At 41.7% G+C, this 18,791-nt stretch overlaps 2 protein-coding genes and 1 non-coding gene across 4 annotated transcripts in view; all 3 read right to left on the minus strand.

Moving 5' to 3' along the window:
- Positions 1 to 9,423, minus strand: part of dennd4c (DENN/MADD domain containing 4C) — a 38,806-nt gene extending 29,383 nt beyond the window's left edge. Inside the window, exon 1 of the mRNA XM_085349651.1 lies at positions 9,128 to 9,423. The gene's annotated coding sequence lies outside the window, so the exon portion shown is untranslated. The remainder of the gene's footprint in view (positions 1 to 9,127) is intronic.
- A 1,727-nt stretch (positions 9,424 to 11,150) lies between these two features.
- On the minus strand, positions 11,151 to 18,607 carry haus6 (HAUS augmin-like complex, subunit 6). Of its 2 annotated transcripts, none has more exons than XM_085350991.1 (16): positions 18,465 to 18,607; positions 18,218 to 18,313; positions 18,038 to 18,116; positions 17,112 to 17,244; positions 16,809 to 16,953; positions 14,916 to 14,978; positions 14,780 to 14,831; positions 14,428 to 14,601; positions 13,939 to 14,126; positions 13,419 to 13,548; positions 13,147 to 13,249; positions 12,992 to 13,055; positions 12,482 to 12,632; positions 12,252 to 12,350; positions 11,959 to 12,094; positions 11,151 to 11,860 (listed from the first exon to the last, which is right to left on the minus strand). In XM_085350991.1, the coding sequence occupies exons 1-16, from the start codon at positions 18,605 to 18,607 to the stop codon at positions 11,151 to 11,153; spliced, it is 2,466 nt and encodes an 821-aa protein (XP_085207117.1). The 2 variants fall into 2 exon arrangements, with proteins under 2 accessions (XP_085207117.1, XP_085207116.1); XM_085350990.1 differs by having other exon boundaries at positions 12,488 to 12,632; positions 14,780 to 14,840.
- Positions 12,804 to 12,934, minus strand: LOC146636684 (small Cajal body-specific RNA 8). Its single transcript, XR_014905688.1, has one exon.
- Positions 18,608 to 18,791: the final 184 nt, after the last annotated feature.

Below are 18,791 nucleotides of genomic sequence, written 5' to 3' on the forward strand. Positions count from 1 at the left end.
TAAAGGAAGTGACTGTGGAGTTAACAAACTGCAGAAGCGTGAAAAACCATCAAAGACAGCATGAAAAGCACAGACATGAAGAACAGTCAGAGTCATTTCAGCTCTTTGTATCTTGTAACTTGGCTCTTTTCTCTGGCTGATTGATAGACCAGCAACGGCTCCCTGGTGACAGCAGACAAATATGAAACCTCAAAAAACCATAAAACCATGAAAAAGCCATTATACTTAATTTATGGTGCTGCAAGTGCGTATTTGCCTACGAAGAGAGGTTTTCAACCAATGGAAACGTGCTGCCTCCAAATCTCAACTGCACATTGTTCGAGTGTGTCGGCCGTATGCTGATTGGTTGACAAGTTGACCGGAAAAACTGAGTTCACGGCACCAAAAATACAGACAGCAGCTCCACGGACACTTTTCGTTATTTTCAATACTCAGTTTCACTTCAGCTCTTTTTATGTTAGAACTTGGCTCAAATAAGAGTACACGTCAATGCTCCCAGAGGAGTCAAGCTAGGCTAAACACTTAGTTGAGCTGTGGTGGCGTAGGAGCAAGAGGGACACACGCATACACATTTATTTCCCATTAAAGGGGCTATGCCAGCAAGAAAGCAACAAAGAGTGGCAGTGGCCAAAAGAGTGAGCGGTGAAAATGAAATAAAAGCAAAGTTCAAAGCTCCCAGTGTAGACACAGTGTAAGCCCTCGTGTACTTATGCTAAAGGGAACTGCAGTTACTTTGAGCAAAACCTTTTATGTTATGATCATTTGAGCCATAAGATAAAAATATTGATTATAGCTGGATACAATACAAGGAGGGAGTTGGGTAGGTTTGACTACCTGAATATATCCCTAATGAGATACAGTGAGGCAAATGAAATGTAATTTTCATCGACTGCCTTCATTGTTACAGTAGTTCAGGCTGTGGACCAGTCATGTAACAGCAACTACTCAACAGTGCCTCGTTTTCTTGTATTTAGAAGAAAGTGATCAGCAGGAAAGGACTTTAGGTTCCTTTTCTTGACTTGTAAGAGTCGGCTTTGCTGGATATCATGCACAGTTTAACCTCTGCATGCCATCTCCTGTAAAACAGTCATGCTGGCATGAAAAATATCAAGGCTGTGAGTCATACAGCTTCCTAAGATAATTGGCATAGATTACCACTTAGGGGTTTTGCTTCCCTGTGAATTTTCACTAAACCAGTGAAGCACTTCACAAAAAATGCTAAAATACAACATCGAGGCTGGCGTGCCATTCATGACACTTGGTATGACATTTTGCTTTCATGCAATTAGCCCCCCTTTTTTCAAAAAAAATAAATTCAGTACTGAATTAAACAAATGCTGCAGCGAGAGCACTGACAGGGACTAGAAAGGGAGAGCATGTTTCGACCAAACTGGCTTCTCTTCATTGGCTCCCTGTTAAATCCAACATCCTTAATCAGGAATAATCAAGCGTAATCTTATCTTAAAGAACTCATAGTAACATATCATCCCAAATGAGCACCCCTCTACTCTGGAACCAGCACCCAGTTTGGATCCAGGAGCCAGACACCCTCTCTACTTTCAAGACTGGGCTTAAAACGTTCCTTTTTGATAAAGCATAAAGTTGTGACTGCATCAGGTGACCCTGAACTCTCCCTTAGTTACACTACAATAAGCCTAGGCTGCATGAGGCTTCCCATGATGCACTCTCTATGTATTTACATAACCCTCTGCATTTAATCATTAGTTATTATTCATCTCTGGCTCTCTTCCACTCAGTGTTTTTTGTCCGCCCTTCTTTAAACCCTTCTAGAGAGTCCTTACTGTTAAACCGGGGTTTTTCCCTTCCTACTGTCAACAAGTGGATGTTCAGGTCATATTTGTATTTTTGTAGGCTCTTTCCTTACAATATAAAGCACCTTGAGGCACCTGCTGCCGTGATTTGGCACTATGTAAATAAAACTGAACTGCGGTTATCATATTACCTAGGTTTCACTGTTGTGCTGCATTAATATTATTTCTAATAAGTTAACAGAAGTTAATGCAGGTTGACGTAAATACTTGTTGTCATTTTGAGCCATGATCAATGACATCCACCACAGAGAAACCACCGCATATCATTTCCTGTTTTCAGAAAATGGGTCATTGAAGGGACACGTTATTTGCTGTTACCAGGTTGCTATTAGAACTGGGATTAATCTGTGATAGTTTATACTACATTGATTGTGTGCACTAAAGAGGGTAGGTTAGCCACTGAATAGCTCATACAGCTACTGATATCTGTCACTGTGGAGCACAATCAGGTCACATCCACCAACGGCACTGACATTGCTTATCTTCTTTTCTCGCAGGGCCAAACATCCCCTGATGTCATCAGGTGCGCCCACAGTGGCGGGCACAATACTTTAAAGCATGAAGCCCTAGAGAGTCCCACGTGCATTCACCACACGCCCCACAACCATACAAATATCTCTTCTCGACAGCTTATAATACATGCCGCTGCCATAGCAACCGAGGCCCAACAATACCAGGCTGCACGACCCTGAGCTGCGACTAGTGTTACTCTGGCTGAGGAAATTGATCTTTCAAGGGTACATTCAGCTTAGCTGCCATGCTCTCTGTAAAGGCAGACTCGGAGACTTCTGAAAAAAGCCTAGTTTTAGTTTTAGACATACATGAAAGACAATAGCAGCAAAGCAAATTTTATTGCTACCTTTATCGTCTGGCGAGCAAATAAAACTATGTACTCGTCTTAAACGCCGGTGTTGACAAGAAATTAGAGCTAAAAGCTTTAAAGTATTCATAAACAGAGGTGAAAGCTGCATCCGGGGTTGTCTGCCCTTTTAATGGCAAGCAACATGAGAGGGATGGGGCGAAAAAAATACCTGTTAATCTGAAGAAAATCTTACAGTGCTTATGGTTCAAGGGTCAAACTGGCAGACAAACTGTTCCATTACATTTTCACTACACTGAAGTCTTGTGTTGTAATTTGAGACCATGCCTCTAAAAAGGTAGTGCCCTGCCCCTCCCTTTCCATTTGAAAACCTGTTCCTCTGTTACTCGTGAGGCCTGATGATCGTGTGACACGCTCTTTGTCTGGTTTTCACTCAGAGAACCGTGACAAAGACAAAAAAACCTCCGACCAAAAATGATCAATTTATAGCAATACTCTCACTGAGAGTTAAAGATCTAGATAAACTGATTATCCCATCATATCCACCAAATATTTAAAAAAAAAAAAAAAAAAAAAAAAAAAAGGAGGATGCAAACTATTTTGATGGAAAGACAATTTGTGCCTTTTCAGCATTCATAACCACCATTTTTTTTAAAATCAATAACCCCTGAAAAAGCCAAATCAACAACTCCTGGAGCACAGCTTCCTGTCTTAGTTGGATTTGCAGTGACAACAACTGCATTGTCATCCCTCAGTAGGGCTTGTTTGTAATATAATCAGAACTTTCAAGCAACTGTGATCAATAGGGAGGGGACAGGGAGGGCACCTATACAGATATTATGGGACCAGACAAGGTGCAGTGAATACCCCAAAATGTAAAATAAAAAAAGGAATCCGTATCTTGTAATACAACATTTCAAATCAGCTCACTAACAGTACTCTAAGCCATTCATTAAAATACTGGATTTTCCTGCACTACAAAGGAGTTTGTGGGGGACACTGGTCTTAACTCACTTGCAAACATGCCAAAGGGACCTCAACAACCCCTGAGGGCAGAGGGAAACTCAAGTTGGCTAGAGAAATGCAGAGAAAGGGACAGAAAAAAAACAGAGATTTCTCTATTTAGGTGGAACCCCTTACTCTATCCCCTCATGGTATGCCCCACGATGATCTCATCCCTTTTACACAAAAGAGCTTGGAGGCTCGTTCCCCAGGGGGGGGGGAACCAAAGAGCCTGTCTGCGATTACGCGCATGCACAAGATTGTGTGTGTTTGTGCGCGATGCTGGACAACAGCGAGTGCTGTGTCCGTCTCGGTTACTTCAGCAGGAGCCCTGCCTTGCACATCCACTCACAGCTTGCCTGAAACAGCTGCTGAGCCACGCTGTATCACACTCTGCAGCACCAGAGCCTGCTTCAAGTGGCACTCTGTAGTTCTGGGCTTTGGATGATCTGAAGAGCAAAGTGGCCCTCTCTGCCACCTGTCATCACAGTGTGCTGTCAGTGGCTTAGGCCAGACTGAGTACAAGGTGCCAGTGAGGTGATGAAACCGCCACTTTACAAGGAGACAACCACAGGAGGGGGAGAGAAAAAAAACATGGAATGCTGCTTTTAGGGCAGATAAAGGAAAGCCGGTAGAGCTGATGTATGATTGCATTCATACGGCGTGAGCTGGAGTATGCACGCACATACATAGTTGGCTGTTAAAGTGCGGTCTAGAAATACCTCACTCTGCTCATTAATCTCAACAGCACGCTGTGATGAACCTAAAAGCCAGACTTAACAGAAGTGATCCACATCAGCCTTCAAGTAATTACGACAGTAAGGAAAGTCTTTCAGAAATGTTCCAACAAGGTCATGTGCACTTGCAAGAAATGCCTCTTACCATTCAATATTTGCTGTTCAGCGTGTGTGTGTGAGAGAGGTGGAGTCTGTGTGATAGCTCGGCATTATCAAATCCATATGCTAACAACACCTCCCTCTCTCTGTAGTGCTTGAATAAAGCCGAAGACCTGCCGTGAACGCTGCTTTTTTTACACATAAATGTCTACATAAAGTTCAATTTCATGTAAGCACAGACGGCAGTTGTCAACAAGCTTCTCAGAATAGGCATCTGGTTGGCAAATCACACTGATGACAGACAGAACGGATGACGCTGCTTGTTGTTGCTGCTGCTTCAGGCTATTTGAATTTGAGCTTTTGGGCATCAGCTCTAACTTAAGTTATTAAAAAAAAACCAAAAAAAACCCCACCTCTATATTTCACAATTTTACAGGTTTTAAGCAAGGTGTGTCTCCCACTTGTAACAGATTATTACATATTTACATATTAAAAAATGAACTGAATCCCTGCTGTTTCAGCACTATGACAAACACCCATATTGTCTGCTCCCTCCTAGTATGTTAACTCTAAATCTTGAACTCTAAGCAGTCCAACACTTTCAGAGATAGCATCAGCGCTAACGCTAAAGGCAGTCAGGAGTGACGTGGAATGAATTCTAATGAGCGGAGCAGAAAATTTTCCACTTTTCTTCCTGGATCACAGTGGGTCTCTAATTCCACTGTGTGAAGCAGGTGGGGTTGTTTTTTTCTTTTTTAAGAAAACGAGGCACTTTACTGAAACCTGTCAAAAGCAGCATTTAGACCACACATTCCCTCAAAAATATGACTATTTACAGTTAAAATCCGCTTGGGTAGATGCAAGGAGCGAAGGCAGGCTTAGCAGAAACGTCACAAGACTGCCTCCCTCCTGAAGCGTGACAAGCCGGTGGACACAGAGCATTCTTTCCACTGTAAGGAGACGGGAGAGAGAAGGCAAACTCATTGCTCGTACTAACTAGCTGGGTCTACACCGACTCAGAGGGAGAGCTACTGAAAGAAAACAACAGACATGCTGGCACACCACAGCAGAGTACAAGGGTCAGAGGAGGGAAGCAGGTTACCTGAGAGGGAAGAGGAGCGGATTACAAGTGCCTTCCTGCTGCTCTTTGGCTACAAACAACTATGTTGAGTTTGGTTTAACTTAAGAGGTGCAAACAGGCGGCTTAACAGAACGCACAGTGCTTCTTCAGGTACACATTGGCTCCAAAGAGACAAGAAACCACGATCTGTCCGCTAATTGTGTAGAAACACCTTGAGAAAAGAAAAAAAAAAAAAAAAGTGTGACTGTAAATGAAATGGTAAGCCTGCAAAAGCGTCCTTGATTCAGATATTACAGCATTGCTGGCACTAACCTCTGAGCTCTTCATGGAGGAAAACTTTCTTTACACAAGCACAAATATTACACAGTGAATGGTTTATACAAACACTGCGAAATCTGACTTTGAAAGATTTTAAATAGTTGAAAGGCTGACCACATGTGCTTAACGCTGAATACTGAAAGGAAACAGAAACGAAAATGCCATTAAAGACACACACAAGAGTTTCTCTGCAACCTCCGAATGAGCTGAAGATACAGACAACTAAAGCTCGAATGATATTACGGTAGGCTATTTGGCGATATATCAGTATCAGCATTTGTAACGGCCAATACATGAAAATTTAAAGAGTACAGAAGATATGAGAGAAACACCCTTTAATCAAGTTATGAGTGTTGATGTTACGTAGTTTTTCCACCAGGGACTCACCAACAACAACTAGCTAATCCAATCTGAGTTGGACAGATAGTTAACTGATAATCCATGAGTTGTTTCGACAGTAAAACAAGACAGTTCATAATCAGCACTGTCACATTATCTTAGTAAGGACTCATAAATAAAGACACGCAACAACTGTTAATGAAATCTGTTTATGTTCTGTGCGTCTGGCAGAAAATGAAATATCGGCCGATGTATCAGATTTTTAAATCATCAAGTATTGGCATCGGTCTTAAAAATTCTGTATTGATCAGGATGTAGAGACACCTGGTGAAAGAGGCAAAGAAGCAGGGCTGAAAAAGACAGCAGACACAGGTGAGACAGAGTAATCCATGTCTCGGAAAATTTCAGTTCCAGCCAGCCAAACCCCACAAAACAGTACACACCAACGGCAAACAGCGAAAGAAGCTAGATGGTCAGGCTCGCAAGAACAATATTAGCTGAACCGAAGGATGAGCCGGGTCTTTTCTTTCTTGCTTTTTTATTTGCATGGATCATTTCTTCTCACAGACTGCATTTAACAAAACATCGATACAGGACGGTATCGCGATATTTTGCATAGCGATATTGTATCGATACAGGGACACCAAAAATAGGCACTTTATTGATATTTGAAAATAAATATATAAATAATAATTATACGAAAACACTACTAAGAAAACGGTTCATCTCTTGCACCGCCCTACTGACATAACATTAGCCATGTGTACTTACAATAAGTTGGCTAAACTGAAAACTGGACACTTAACATAGTACATAACTGCCAGCTTGATCCCATTTGACTGCAGGCTGATTATGTCTTATGACAGCATTTATAGTAGGTTTTAGTGACAGTGTTGGTGTGCTTGACAATCTCATTTTGCAACAAAAAAGAATCACTGAAGTGAGATAACTTTATCTGCTTAGATAAAACAGATTGGAAAAACAACAACAACAACAACAACAACTTTGAGGACATAACTTACAGTTGAAATAAAAGATGATAAATTGTATTACGTGTTTTTAGCTTATCACAAAATGTTAAAAATCAAGCTATCATCAGATCATGAGTGAAATATTGTGATAATGTATTGTGGGGGTCTGGTGATTCCCACTACTTAACAGGAAATGTTAGTGTATTCTGCCTACTTTTTGTTTTTCATATTTATGTATTGCTATAACAGGAAAACTAAAAAGAAAATGTTAGCTAACTGAGTTTATTTAAAAAAACAACAACTAGGGTTCTAAGTCGTTAGTCTGTCTTCAAAAAGTGAGCATGCCATGCTGGGTGGTATAATTTGATGGAAGGAGTTAAAGCAAGCAGGGGTGGTTAACACTGTCAAAACAATGTGACTCAAACAAGTTGAACTTTCATTTATAGAACGAATCATTCATTGACATGAAAGTGTCAGTTGATGTTGGGACTCCAATAAGCTCTTCAAACTCTGAGAAAACTGACAGTGAAAGTGTGGGTGATAAATCAACCTGAAAGTGTCAACTCAAGTGGAGGCTGAAGGGGGGATAAAGGTAGCTCCACCGTGCTATTTGCCAGGTGAGGTAGAGTGAACACAACTGTGAATGAAAGAATGAAGCAGATCACACGGGTACGCTCTAACGTATCTCAACATATCACTCTCCCACTGAATAAATACTGCCTGTTGCTGCTGCTCCTTTGAGCCAATCCACCTCCTTCCCCCCAGTCACCTGACAGAGCCTTTGGAAGGCCACAAAGTGCAAGTTCAATGTACACAAAGCCACCGCGCAGCCATGACCCACTTTATACCTGCAGTATTGTAGAGGTTATAGTGGGAGGAAACGTTTGCTCCACTCCTCTTTCCCAGCGCCTGTCAGGGCAAGCCAAGGTCAAGGAAGAGGGTTTATTTTATTTCCACGTGGCAACGGCTCAGTGGATTCTGCCAGAGCAATTTCCATGTTTTTCACACTCCGCGTGCCTCGATTATCCTGTCATTACACAGCATTCCTGCAGCCAGCTCAGTTGGTAAAACACCTAATTGAAATTATGAATACTTTGAGCACAACAGAAGAGGAAGTGCCAAGCTTAGCTCTGCTGGAACTTGTACCATCGGAGCAGAAATATCACATGCCAGTCATGATTCACCACAGCTGTGATGGGAGCACGGAGCAGAGGGAGCACTCTGCTAACCTCAGGGGTTAGACTGCTGCTGACTGGCAAGCAGTCAAGTGCTGAGGCATAGATATGTGAGCACCTTGGCGCTGCATAGTGCCACATCATACACGGCTAGGAAAAGGATGAAAAGCAAACTCACAAAGAAGTCAGACCAGTTGATCCTCTACACGAACACGGCGCTGACTGCATGACAAGAAGGTCCTGCTAAAATTGAGCTTTAAACCCCAACACACATTTTGATCCCACGCAGGAAGTTGGGTTTGTTTCTGGGAGCAGACACCTGCAAGGGTAGACAGACTCCAGGAGAGCTGAGTCTGATTATCTGGCGACAGGGAGGGCCCGGGGAGGAGAGGCGAGCAGGAGCAGCAAGAGGAGGCGGCGGAGGAGAGGGGTGTTATGTTCCCAACTGTTGCATCCCAACCTTAAGTAGGTCAACTTTGATGCAGGAAATACACCTCGTCGTGGGTATAACAAAAGAAATTTCCTCCCATGATCACCCCGAGCGCTCATACGTGGCTCTCTCTCTCTCTTTCCGTGGTTGGATAACACGCTGAAAGTGCAGCAGCGCAACACCAGGAAAATGCATTTACAGCGGCTGAGCGCACTCACACACAGCGAAAGTTAACCTAATGCACTTCATCCACTCCCTCTCATTTCCACAACATGCCGCGATCCCTAACGGTTATCTCCACGGAACAAAACACGAGTACTTACCAGCTGTTTACACCGCAGTGAGAAACAGAGACAATGTTGACATGTAGGCAACTTGCTTGTTTTACCTCCTCGAAGTACCCCGCAGACTTATTTGTGCAAAGCAAAAACAAAAAAACTGGTCAAACCAGAACGGCAAGTTAAAAAGAAGGGTGAAAACGCCACTCGGAAATACTCCTTTGTACTTTGCTAGTTACTTCTTCGCCACACTTTCATCTGAAGTTGTCGGCGGAGGCAGGCGCCATGTTTGTGTCTGGGCTGATAGAGTTAGAGCTTTCCTCTGAACCTCTCGCTCTCTCTCGCTCTCTCTCTCTCAGACTGGAACCGCCCAGAGAAAAGGAAACGCTGCTAACAAACCACCGCTGCAACTGACAGCGCGAGCAAGCGCGCTCGCGAACAAGGAGCCGCTTCTGGTGAATCCTTTCAAAGTAAAAGACTTTGAAATGATTTTCAACTTTTTGATGCAATTCACGCTGCATGTGTGTATTTTATATAAGTTAATATTCTGTCAATTGGGGGGGGGGACATAAGGTGGAGGGCAAAGAATCCAACCGGCCCCCTGGAAGACTTTGGAAAATGTGATAGATTTTGAACTGCTAGCTGCATTGTCGTGGGTTTTGCAGCTTTTCTTATCGATAAAGACTCCACCTTATTTGCCACTGATATCGCATTAACGTAGTTATGTAATAGATCAACAATTGAATAACAGAAAAGCTCCAGTTTTTCTACTAGCTACAACAGAAATTTCTGTTTTTTATTATGATAGGTCCACATTAAAAACAACCCGTTTGTTAAACCTGTAAATTAACAAAAACATTGTTTTTATAAATACATGACTGTCTGGGCAGTTAAATTTTACTCATTTATCATGTAAAGAAACTGAGATGTACTGTTACTGGACTTCTTTTATAACATTATGACATCTCAGGGATCAAATGTTTAGGTAAATGTCTTTACACTGACTGAAAGGGCAGTTTAAGATCCACTTAAGATCAAAGTAGGCCCACAATATAAAGTGAGTCTGAAATTCCAGCTATATAGTCCAACCAGCTTCACTTCTATAAAATTCCAGATGCAGCCGAAATATATTGTCATGCAACACTAATATGTAAATCAATATATACAAATGGGAGGATCTAGGTGTTTGTATGGTTTCACCTCACTTGTCCCTTCGGTGCAAAACAAGTCTGAGTAATGACCCACCCATATCTTTTTAAAGAATTTTTTAAATCCCAGATTATAGTTTGTCTCTAAATTGTTTTCATTTCATTAAATTAAACAAATCCATCTGGGGGGAAAAGAAAGTTTCATTCCTCTAGTAATTTCGATCCAGTTACCAGTCTTAAGCTTCCCACTGCAAACAGCACATCTGGATGGGAGGGGACTAAATGCCCATATTTCTATATAGACTTCCCCACTTTATAGAAGGGGAGAAAAAAACTTAGTGGGAAATGAAGGCAAATTCGTTTCATTCAGGATTTCATGTATTTTACACAGCACCACTCAAGTCAAATGTTTGTGCCCATACGCTGAACTTTTTATTGTGAAGGAGTAACACGCCGACTTCCCTTTTCTCGGTTTTACCAGTGCTTTGCTTCACGTTTAATTTGACGCCCCCATCTTAAATTGCTGCAAGTCACACCTATTAAAAAAAAAAAAAAGACAAAACAAAAACGAAGAAAAACAAAACACTAGTAGCTTCATATCAATTCATTTTATACCTTCCATGCATCACAATTAACAGGAAAAACGTAAACATCACTAAAACAAGGAATTCTTCGAGTGATTATTGGAGAAGTAACACTTTGAGAGAATTCTTTATTTCCATCATGTTAGAAACTGAGCCAGTGGTGCAGTGTAAATTGCTGGGAGGCATAATACACTCTAGTCAAAAATCTCGATTTACAGACAGACACAACAAACAAACAAAAAAATATATACATGCTCATATTTGTTACTTAAAAAAAACAAACAAAAAAAAAAAAACCCAAAACAGGAGGCTGAAGACTGGACACTTGGACACTTCCTAACACTTCATGTCATCCATTGGGGAGAATGTGATCAGCTCGGGAAGCCTGTACTCCTGCTTCTTTAGAGGTGAAGGGGTCTTCAGTGCATCTAGATCGAGTGAAAAAATCGTATCTGTGGCTTCCTTTGATGATGCTGGCTCCTCCGACCAGTCTCTGTCCAAACCAGAAACCGTGTAATCTGACAGAAGGCACTCGGGCGTCCTCGTGCCCTCCATCAAAAAGCCGTCATTTCTTGCTTCATGCTGATGGCAGTTTAACGGTGGCTGCTTCACTTCGAGCTTCAGTAAGGGAATCAGTTGCTCGTCATCGTCTTCGCTTTTCATCTCTTCGTCATCGAGGCTGAGCAGACTGTCGCACCCTGGAATTTCTGGCAGAGTTTCTTGGTCGAGGCTGAAGTGGACCACACTGCTGCCTGTGCCACCTGGGCTGTCGTGGGCCTCTGTGATGAAGGTGTCCCATGCAAGAATGGACTTGGGCAAGGCCCCCTGCTGGCAGACTGGAGGGCTGCTGTGGCTCCTGACAGCCGATGGGACAGTCTGGGTGGTCGTGTCGGAACCTGGGGACTCTGAGCTTGGCGACCCATCGTGGTGCTCACTGACCGGGGTGAGTTGCTCTATTATGCTGTCATTAAACTCAGCAGGAGGCTGATTTTTTTTCACTTTGTCTTCCTCGACTGCCTTACGCCAGGAGCTTTTGACATCCATAACTTTGGGAAGAAATAGCCAGGACAAAAGCCATTTTATTAGGTAAAGGAACACATTAAGGGAAGCTTTTGAATGTCAGGTCCTATATTTTAGCACTTACTCAAGCTTTCAGGGGTACGTGGCAGCTGCTTACGAGCAGAGAAGGGATCTCTTTGAAGACTGCTGAGAAGAGCCTCCAGCTCCAAACCTTTAACCCTGCCCTCTGAAGGAGCGGCTGTAGTTACAGCATCTGCAAACTAACACCACGTGCACACAAATGTCAACAATGAATCAGAAAATCTTGTTTTCAACAATCGCTATGCCCCTTTTTAGACGTATGAACCCTCATGAAATTCTCAGTTATACAGCATTTACTACAGATTTCAGTAGTTTAGTTGAGAATCTTTAAAATACCTGATCAGCAAGGTTGTCATATTCCATGTTTAATATCTGAGTCTTTGTCCTCAAGGGAGTCACCTTCCAATCAGTATGGGTCATCTTCCTCACACTCACCTGATGCACAAACATTGATTTTATGTATTCATTTATTTAAACATTAGTGGAACAAGTGTACCATTGTTTCAAGAACAGAATTCAGTAAATATGAAACTAACTTTGAAAACAGAGAAAATGTGAAATATGACACTTGCCTGAGGTGATGATCGTGGTGCAGCTCCTTGAGGAGGAGGAGGAGATGGGGGCGTGTCAAAAAGCCAGTCCAGAGAGGTATTCGCTCGTGTCATTTCAGTCTTGACAACAGGACTTTCGGGCCTCTCGACTGTCACCGGTAAAGTGCTGTTTAGATAAGAAAGTGCTTAATTATTCCAAACACATTTGCGCATCACATCTTTTGATATAAAAGTAATCAATTTGTGGTATAGGTAGGTACTTCACTACATGCTCCAGGTTAACAAGGTTAAGCTCATTCACGTCATGCTGTTCTATCATCATATTTATACAGAAATAAAGTGTCTGCTCCGTATCTGTCCGTGGCGATTTCTCTCAATTCGCCGCGGTCATCAGAGAGCAGGGATGTTCTAGGGAGGACTGGTGACAGGCAGAGCACTGCTCAGGACTGCCCAGGTATCTGCCTCCCAGCAGAAAGCAAAAGGAATAATGCTGTCATGAAGTTCAAATATCCCTGATAATATTACCTTTTAAGGTTGGAAAAATTTATCTTGACGTCATCCTGTGATCCTCTCTCCAAGTGCTTCTCCTCTGAGGGGGGAAAACAAATAAATGCTAATTAAAAACAAAATTTAAACGTTACACCTTCATAAAAACTTTATTATAATCCGATTCCGCTCACCAAGAAGTTTAGCAGGGTACTGGGAGAACACACTGCTTTTATAACTCGCTTCAGCCGCCGGCTCAAAAGACAGTGGAGCCATTGGTGAGAGGAAGCCAAGAGCCTGAGGAGGAAGTGGGCGGGCACATAAGCTCCAAGCAACATTAACAATAGAATGTCTTCGTGTCATTTTTCACAGTACAATAACTTAATTTAAAATAAGTGCCTGTGTGGTGTGATGCATGTATATATAAAAATAAAAAAACAAAAAAAAAAATCAAGCAACCACTCACAGGATCTTCATTCAGAAAAGAGACTAGGGGTGTTTCTTTCAGAGTGTCCATCCACTTCTTGTCCCACTCTGCCTCCAAATCCTGAATGGCACTCCTGACTTCAGGGATTTTTTCCTTAGAAATCTTCTGCCTGGGAGTTGAGATTAAAGGACACATTTGTAGTTATTAAAAGAAGAAATGTTAACAGTTATTACCACAAATCTATTAACGCAGCATTTTCCAAACGACAAGCATCCAGAAACTTGGATTTACAGATAATGCGGGTGCAACAGGAGGAATAGTGGAAATATCAGGTTGAATATGGAGCTGCCAGGAAGGAGAAAAATGGGAAGATTGGTGTCGTGAAGGAGGACATGCAGAGGGTTGGTGTGACAGAAGAAGATGCTAGGGATAGGGTGACATGGAGGTAGATGACCCCCTATGACGACCCCTAAAGGGAACAGCAGGAGGAAGAAGAACAAAGGGTAAATCAGCTCATGTAGAAGTGTGCACTATCAAGCGAGTACAGCTTAATGGGTACCTGATGAGGTGGAGGTCCTGCAGCGTACGGGCCATCTGGCGAGACATCTCCTGCAGGTTGAGCTGGGGCACAGGGGCGTGAGAGACCCGACAACGTTCCTCCTTTAAGAGCTGCGCCGCGTGGGTCATCAGCTCCATCACACAGAGGAGGTTCAGCTGGTTGGCTTCATACACATTCCCAGAACTTAACTGGATTTAAAATAAAAAATAAATGTAAAAAAATTATATAAATAAAAGTATACATGAAACACAAATCTACCAATATTAGCCCTGAAAGATGTTCCACATCTTCTGTAGCTGCTGTCTCGAGTGTTTCGAGACAGTAGCTTTGTGTGCGCTCACGAAATGCCTAATCATCATCAATCATAAGGGACAAATACAGTGTATAGTTTTAGTTAAGGGAAAAAGAAAAAGCACAGACAAGATTTCAAAGAAGTTTCCCTGTTGTATTTAAGCAATAACCAGAGTCCATCCATCTCTTCTCACTCACCTGATGTGGGAGCTGTTCAATTCTCTCCAGCAGACAGCGGGGAATTTTAAGAACTTGATCAGTCCCATCAAGGGTGTATTGATCTACGTCTCCTTTCAGGACACTCTCCACAGCACTTTGCTCCTCTTTGATGGCCGACAACATTCCATCAATGGCCGACCACAGGGAGCGCACCTTAGGATAACAGAGAACATCTGTGAGCACTTAGAAAAACAGACACCTCGGCACACGAGTCTCTACTCATCTGAAAATAACATGAATGCATTTAGAAAACAGACTGTCACATCACAGTTGCTCCTTAAATAAATAGTACAAAGACTCTCCAGCGTTTTGAAAAGTTAACATTACGTACTTTTTTGAGCTTCTCAGCTGTAGAAGTTCCTTTCTCCTGAGTGCAATCATTGCTGTAGCGCCTGAAAGGACACAGCTCCATTACTTCAATGGGTCTTAAATTAAATCTGGCATATTGAGAGAGAAATTATACATACTTAAGCAGCTCATCATACTTGACACCTTCTGCTTTGATGTCCCTCATAGACTTCACCAAAAGTCTTCACAAGAGAGAAACAAAAAGAGACTTAAAACAACTTTAAAGTAGCAGAAGCTAACTTCCATTTCTACATTCAAACCTTCAGCATAACAAAGCTGTAGTCACAGCGGATACATTGCTATATCAGAGCTCAGGAAGCAGAGTTGAAACACATCATTTGAAGTGATGTACTGTGCCTCCATTCACAGGTTACTGAGACACTCGGCGGAAGTGAGCCTGTCGTTTACAAAATATCTTTCACACAGAAGGGAAGTGAAGCACAAACAAATACATAGCATCAGCCATAAATTTATACCCACATAAGAATAGAGGAAGCAAGTAAAATAATAGAAATAACACAATGAACAAAGACTAAAAGTAAAATGCTGTGTCTTACAGGTTTGTCTGTGAAGGTTCTCAGTCTTACAGGTCATGGTAATCTAAGGAGCTTGGAAAGAAAAGCGTCTGGACTTCTTTAAGGTTCTTGAAGGCCTCTCATCCCAGAAGCTTCTTCTGTTCTAAGAGCACCTGAGAGTCACAGTGTCCCTAAGAGGGTTGTTGATGCCAGTATTGATCATCTGCCTAATCATATGAGCAAAGGTGTGAAAACGGGTGTGGGTCACAATCAGCCAAAGTTTCGGGTTTCCCATTGTGAGACCTTGCCCCACCCCATCATGTGATTTACTGAGATCAAATTACCCAGGATGTGAGTGGGCGTTAAGGCATCCGAGAAGAGATCCCAAAACTGGATTATAGATGGCAGACAATTGGTGTCGTAAGCCACCACCTCTGTTCAAAGATGGTCGTTTACAATGGGGATAGATCGCTTCTTTCACTCCTCTTTCAATCCACTCACTGTGTTTATTTTTTGCTTTGTTACTCTCCAACATTTGTTCTTAGAGCTGAAGAAGCTTCTTGGGTGAAAGGTGCAATGTCTTCAAGAAACTTTAAGAAATCCAGTTGCTTTTCTTTCCAAGCTCGTTAGGTTTGGAAATTAGTGTGGGAAAAATGTCAGCTGTATTTTAGTACTGCAGTGAATAGAATAAGGACATGTGCAAAAATTTTTGCACATGTCGAGGAGCGTGTCAGGCTACATTTCACTGTGTGTTATACTTGTATAACTATGCATGTGACAAATAATAAAGAACCTTGACAAAACATCCTTGGATAGAGCAGTGAAACGGAGTACTAAGATTTATTTGACTTTACTAGTTTAGTACAATTTGCAATTTAATACTAATTTAAATAATTTAAAGTGACAGGAAGTTTATTTTCTGTACATTTATATCATTATACTAAGTAAACATTTATTACATTTTTCTTAATACCTTGTACTTCTCTAACATCTTCTGTTCTGCTTCGACGAAGCCTGATACAGGAATCCTCATACCACAATACCTGAATTTATTTGTTAGGCAGTTACTTAGTAAGCACTTTATTGTATTTCACAGCAAGTTTTAGTAATTGAACTCTTTAACTTGTTACTATTTTAACTGTACTCCGTTCTGAGCAATTATTCCCTGATGTAGTCATTTTGTTCTGTCATATTGTGTTTATTTTACTGCTCTACCATTATGTTAAAGGTTATATTTTAGGTCTTCCACGACCCCTTTCACTTCAATACCCACCGGGGCATAAAAATGGCAGCATGTATATTTTTTGGCATTTGAAAAACAAACACATAGACTTGAGTAAATTAAGTCACACATTATTTTTTTCCTTTCTTAATTATATACAAGTCCTGATTATTTTATTTTGGTAAAAAGCTAAAACTTCTTAGTTTGGTGACATTTCAAAAAAAAAAAAAAACTTTACAACTCTGTAAAGCTGCTTAAACCAAAAGTGCACTTACTGGGCCCGTCTCTGGTATTCATGGAGAAAACGATCCTGTTCCACTGCAGTTTTCAAAAATCTGGCACGGACCAGATTGAACCTCTTAATTGCCAAGTTTGACGTCGAAGCCGGCATTGCCGCCGCCTCAGGTACCCAGCTGCCATCTGACAACAATAATGTTCAAGATCACGTCATCATTTGGTTGGCATCTTTGCAAGCCAGGTCCATGGCAGATGAGATTAATAGGAGAACAGAAGTCATGTTTAATTCTGTCACTTTAAACTTTAGGGATTGTAGATTCGAGAGGCTACACAAGACCTACCTGTAGCAAAGGTCTTCATTTCCTGCAGCATGACATGCTTGGCCAAATGAAGCATCAAGCTGACAAACTTGGGGCCTCCAGGCGAGAGAAACAATGATGCCACCACTCTGGATCCAGTATTTGCAGTTTCTTCCTGCACATCGTCAAAAAAAAAAAAAAAACAGATGGCTGTCAGCGACCTAAATACAAACTGTTTTTGCTAATAAAAAGGTTTTATTATAGATTACTATACGACCCACAAAATTAATCAAATTGTAATCTTGAACAAAACTTTGGCTTTTCAAGAAATTCCCCATTAGAAATTTTCAAAATGCATGTTCTGTCAATAGAACGCAAAGCAAATCAAGCGCTCCCAGAATTAGCATCCAATGATGTGTCTGCAAGTGCCAATTGCAACTGTTCTCGCACAGCACAGTGTGAAGTTTGTGGACTTCACAATGCTAATGTGAATCTTCAACATCAATAAAAGCGACCCTATCCCGCACATCTGCGTATCCATACAGCACACACAGAGTCTGTAAACACCAAGGCAACTCCATTTGGCCAAAAATAGGTGTCTAGCAAACATAGTGAGTAATGAAAGCTTCAAGAAAATGGGTCAACATACTAATCAAATGATATATTATTCACACACACACAGTCATTTTTCTCAAGTGAAAATACCTGTGCTTACTCTAAAATCAGGGGGGAATAAGAGAGGGATCTCATAGCTCTTTACTTTGAGTTTTATTCCCATCCATCATGCAGGAACAATGAATGAAATAAAACACTGTACTTTGCTTCAAGGAGATGCACTTGAATAAACGCCTTATTCGTCTGCAACGATTAACATAAATGTAGCACAATGCAAATCTTAAAGAAGTGCCCTGTCTGTTTAATTCAGTCTTAAACTTTCGTACAATTTCTTTTATTCTTTTGATTCTCACCATGATTTCTCGCAGCCAAGCGCAGGTAACTTTGCGGAACTCGGCGTCTGCTTTTGGGTTTAAAACAGGCCAGCAGTGCCTGAAAACCCAAGGATAAATGAGAAGAGATTAAAAACAAATACTGGCGAAGACAATGAATCATCTATCTGAGCATACAAGACTGGTTATAATTGTCTTTACCTATATGCCTCATGAAACCGTGTCCGGTTGAGTTTCTCCAGCAGGAAATGGGTCACTATGTAAAAAGCATCTTTGTTGGGTTTGTCAAACATGTTCCTGTGGGACATAAAACTAAACTTAGCAGGAAACGCTTACGCTCCAGGGAGAGTGAATGGCAACGTACATTCAAGGCAAAGTTAAAGTAGCGACATTTCGCACAGTAAGAAATAGCTAGTATTATTCATAAAGACATGAAAAGCAAACTCACGGCCCCATGATGATGTGTTTAGCATTAATATTGGTTTTGCCAGCGATTGACGACACTGCAACGTCCGGTTGAAATCCCAGCCCAAGAAGAGAGAACCACAAATACTGTCCATTCTTCTTCTGCAATAGTGCCGGATTGGCCATTATTCAGAGGAGTAAGAAGCACCGTGATTGTGTCCGGAGGCGAATTCAAAGCTCCAGACTGGCAAACAGAAAACCGCTAGTCCGCTAGCCTCCCTGCTAGCAACGACGTTTACTCTTCGCTAACTTACGCCAACAAGGCCCATTCACAATAACAAACACTGCCAGGAAACAGTTACATTATAAG

The sequence above is a fragment of the Diplotaxodon limnothrissa genome, linkage group LG3 (genome assembly GCF_057381915.1).
Source record: "Diplotaxodon limnothrissa isolate DT_005_m linkage group LG3, D_limnothrissa_male_GT1.1, whole genome shotgun sequence".
NCBI lineage: Eukaryota > Metazoa > Chordata > Actinopteri > Cichliformes > Cichlidae > Diplotaxodon > Diplotaxodon limnothrissa.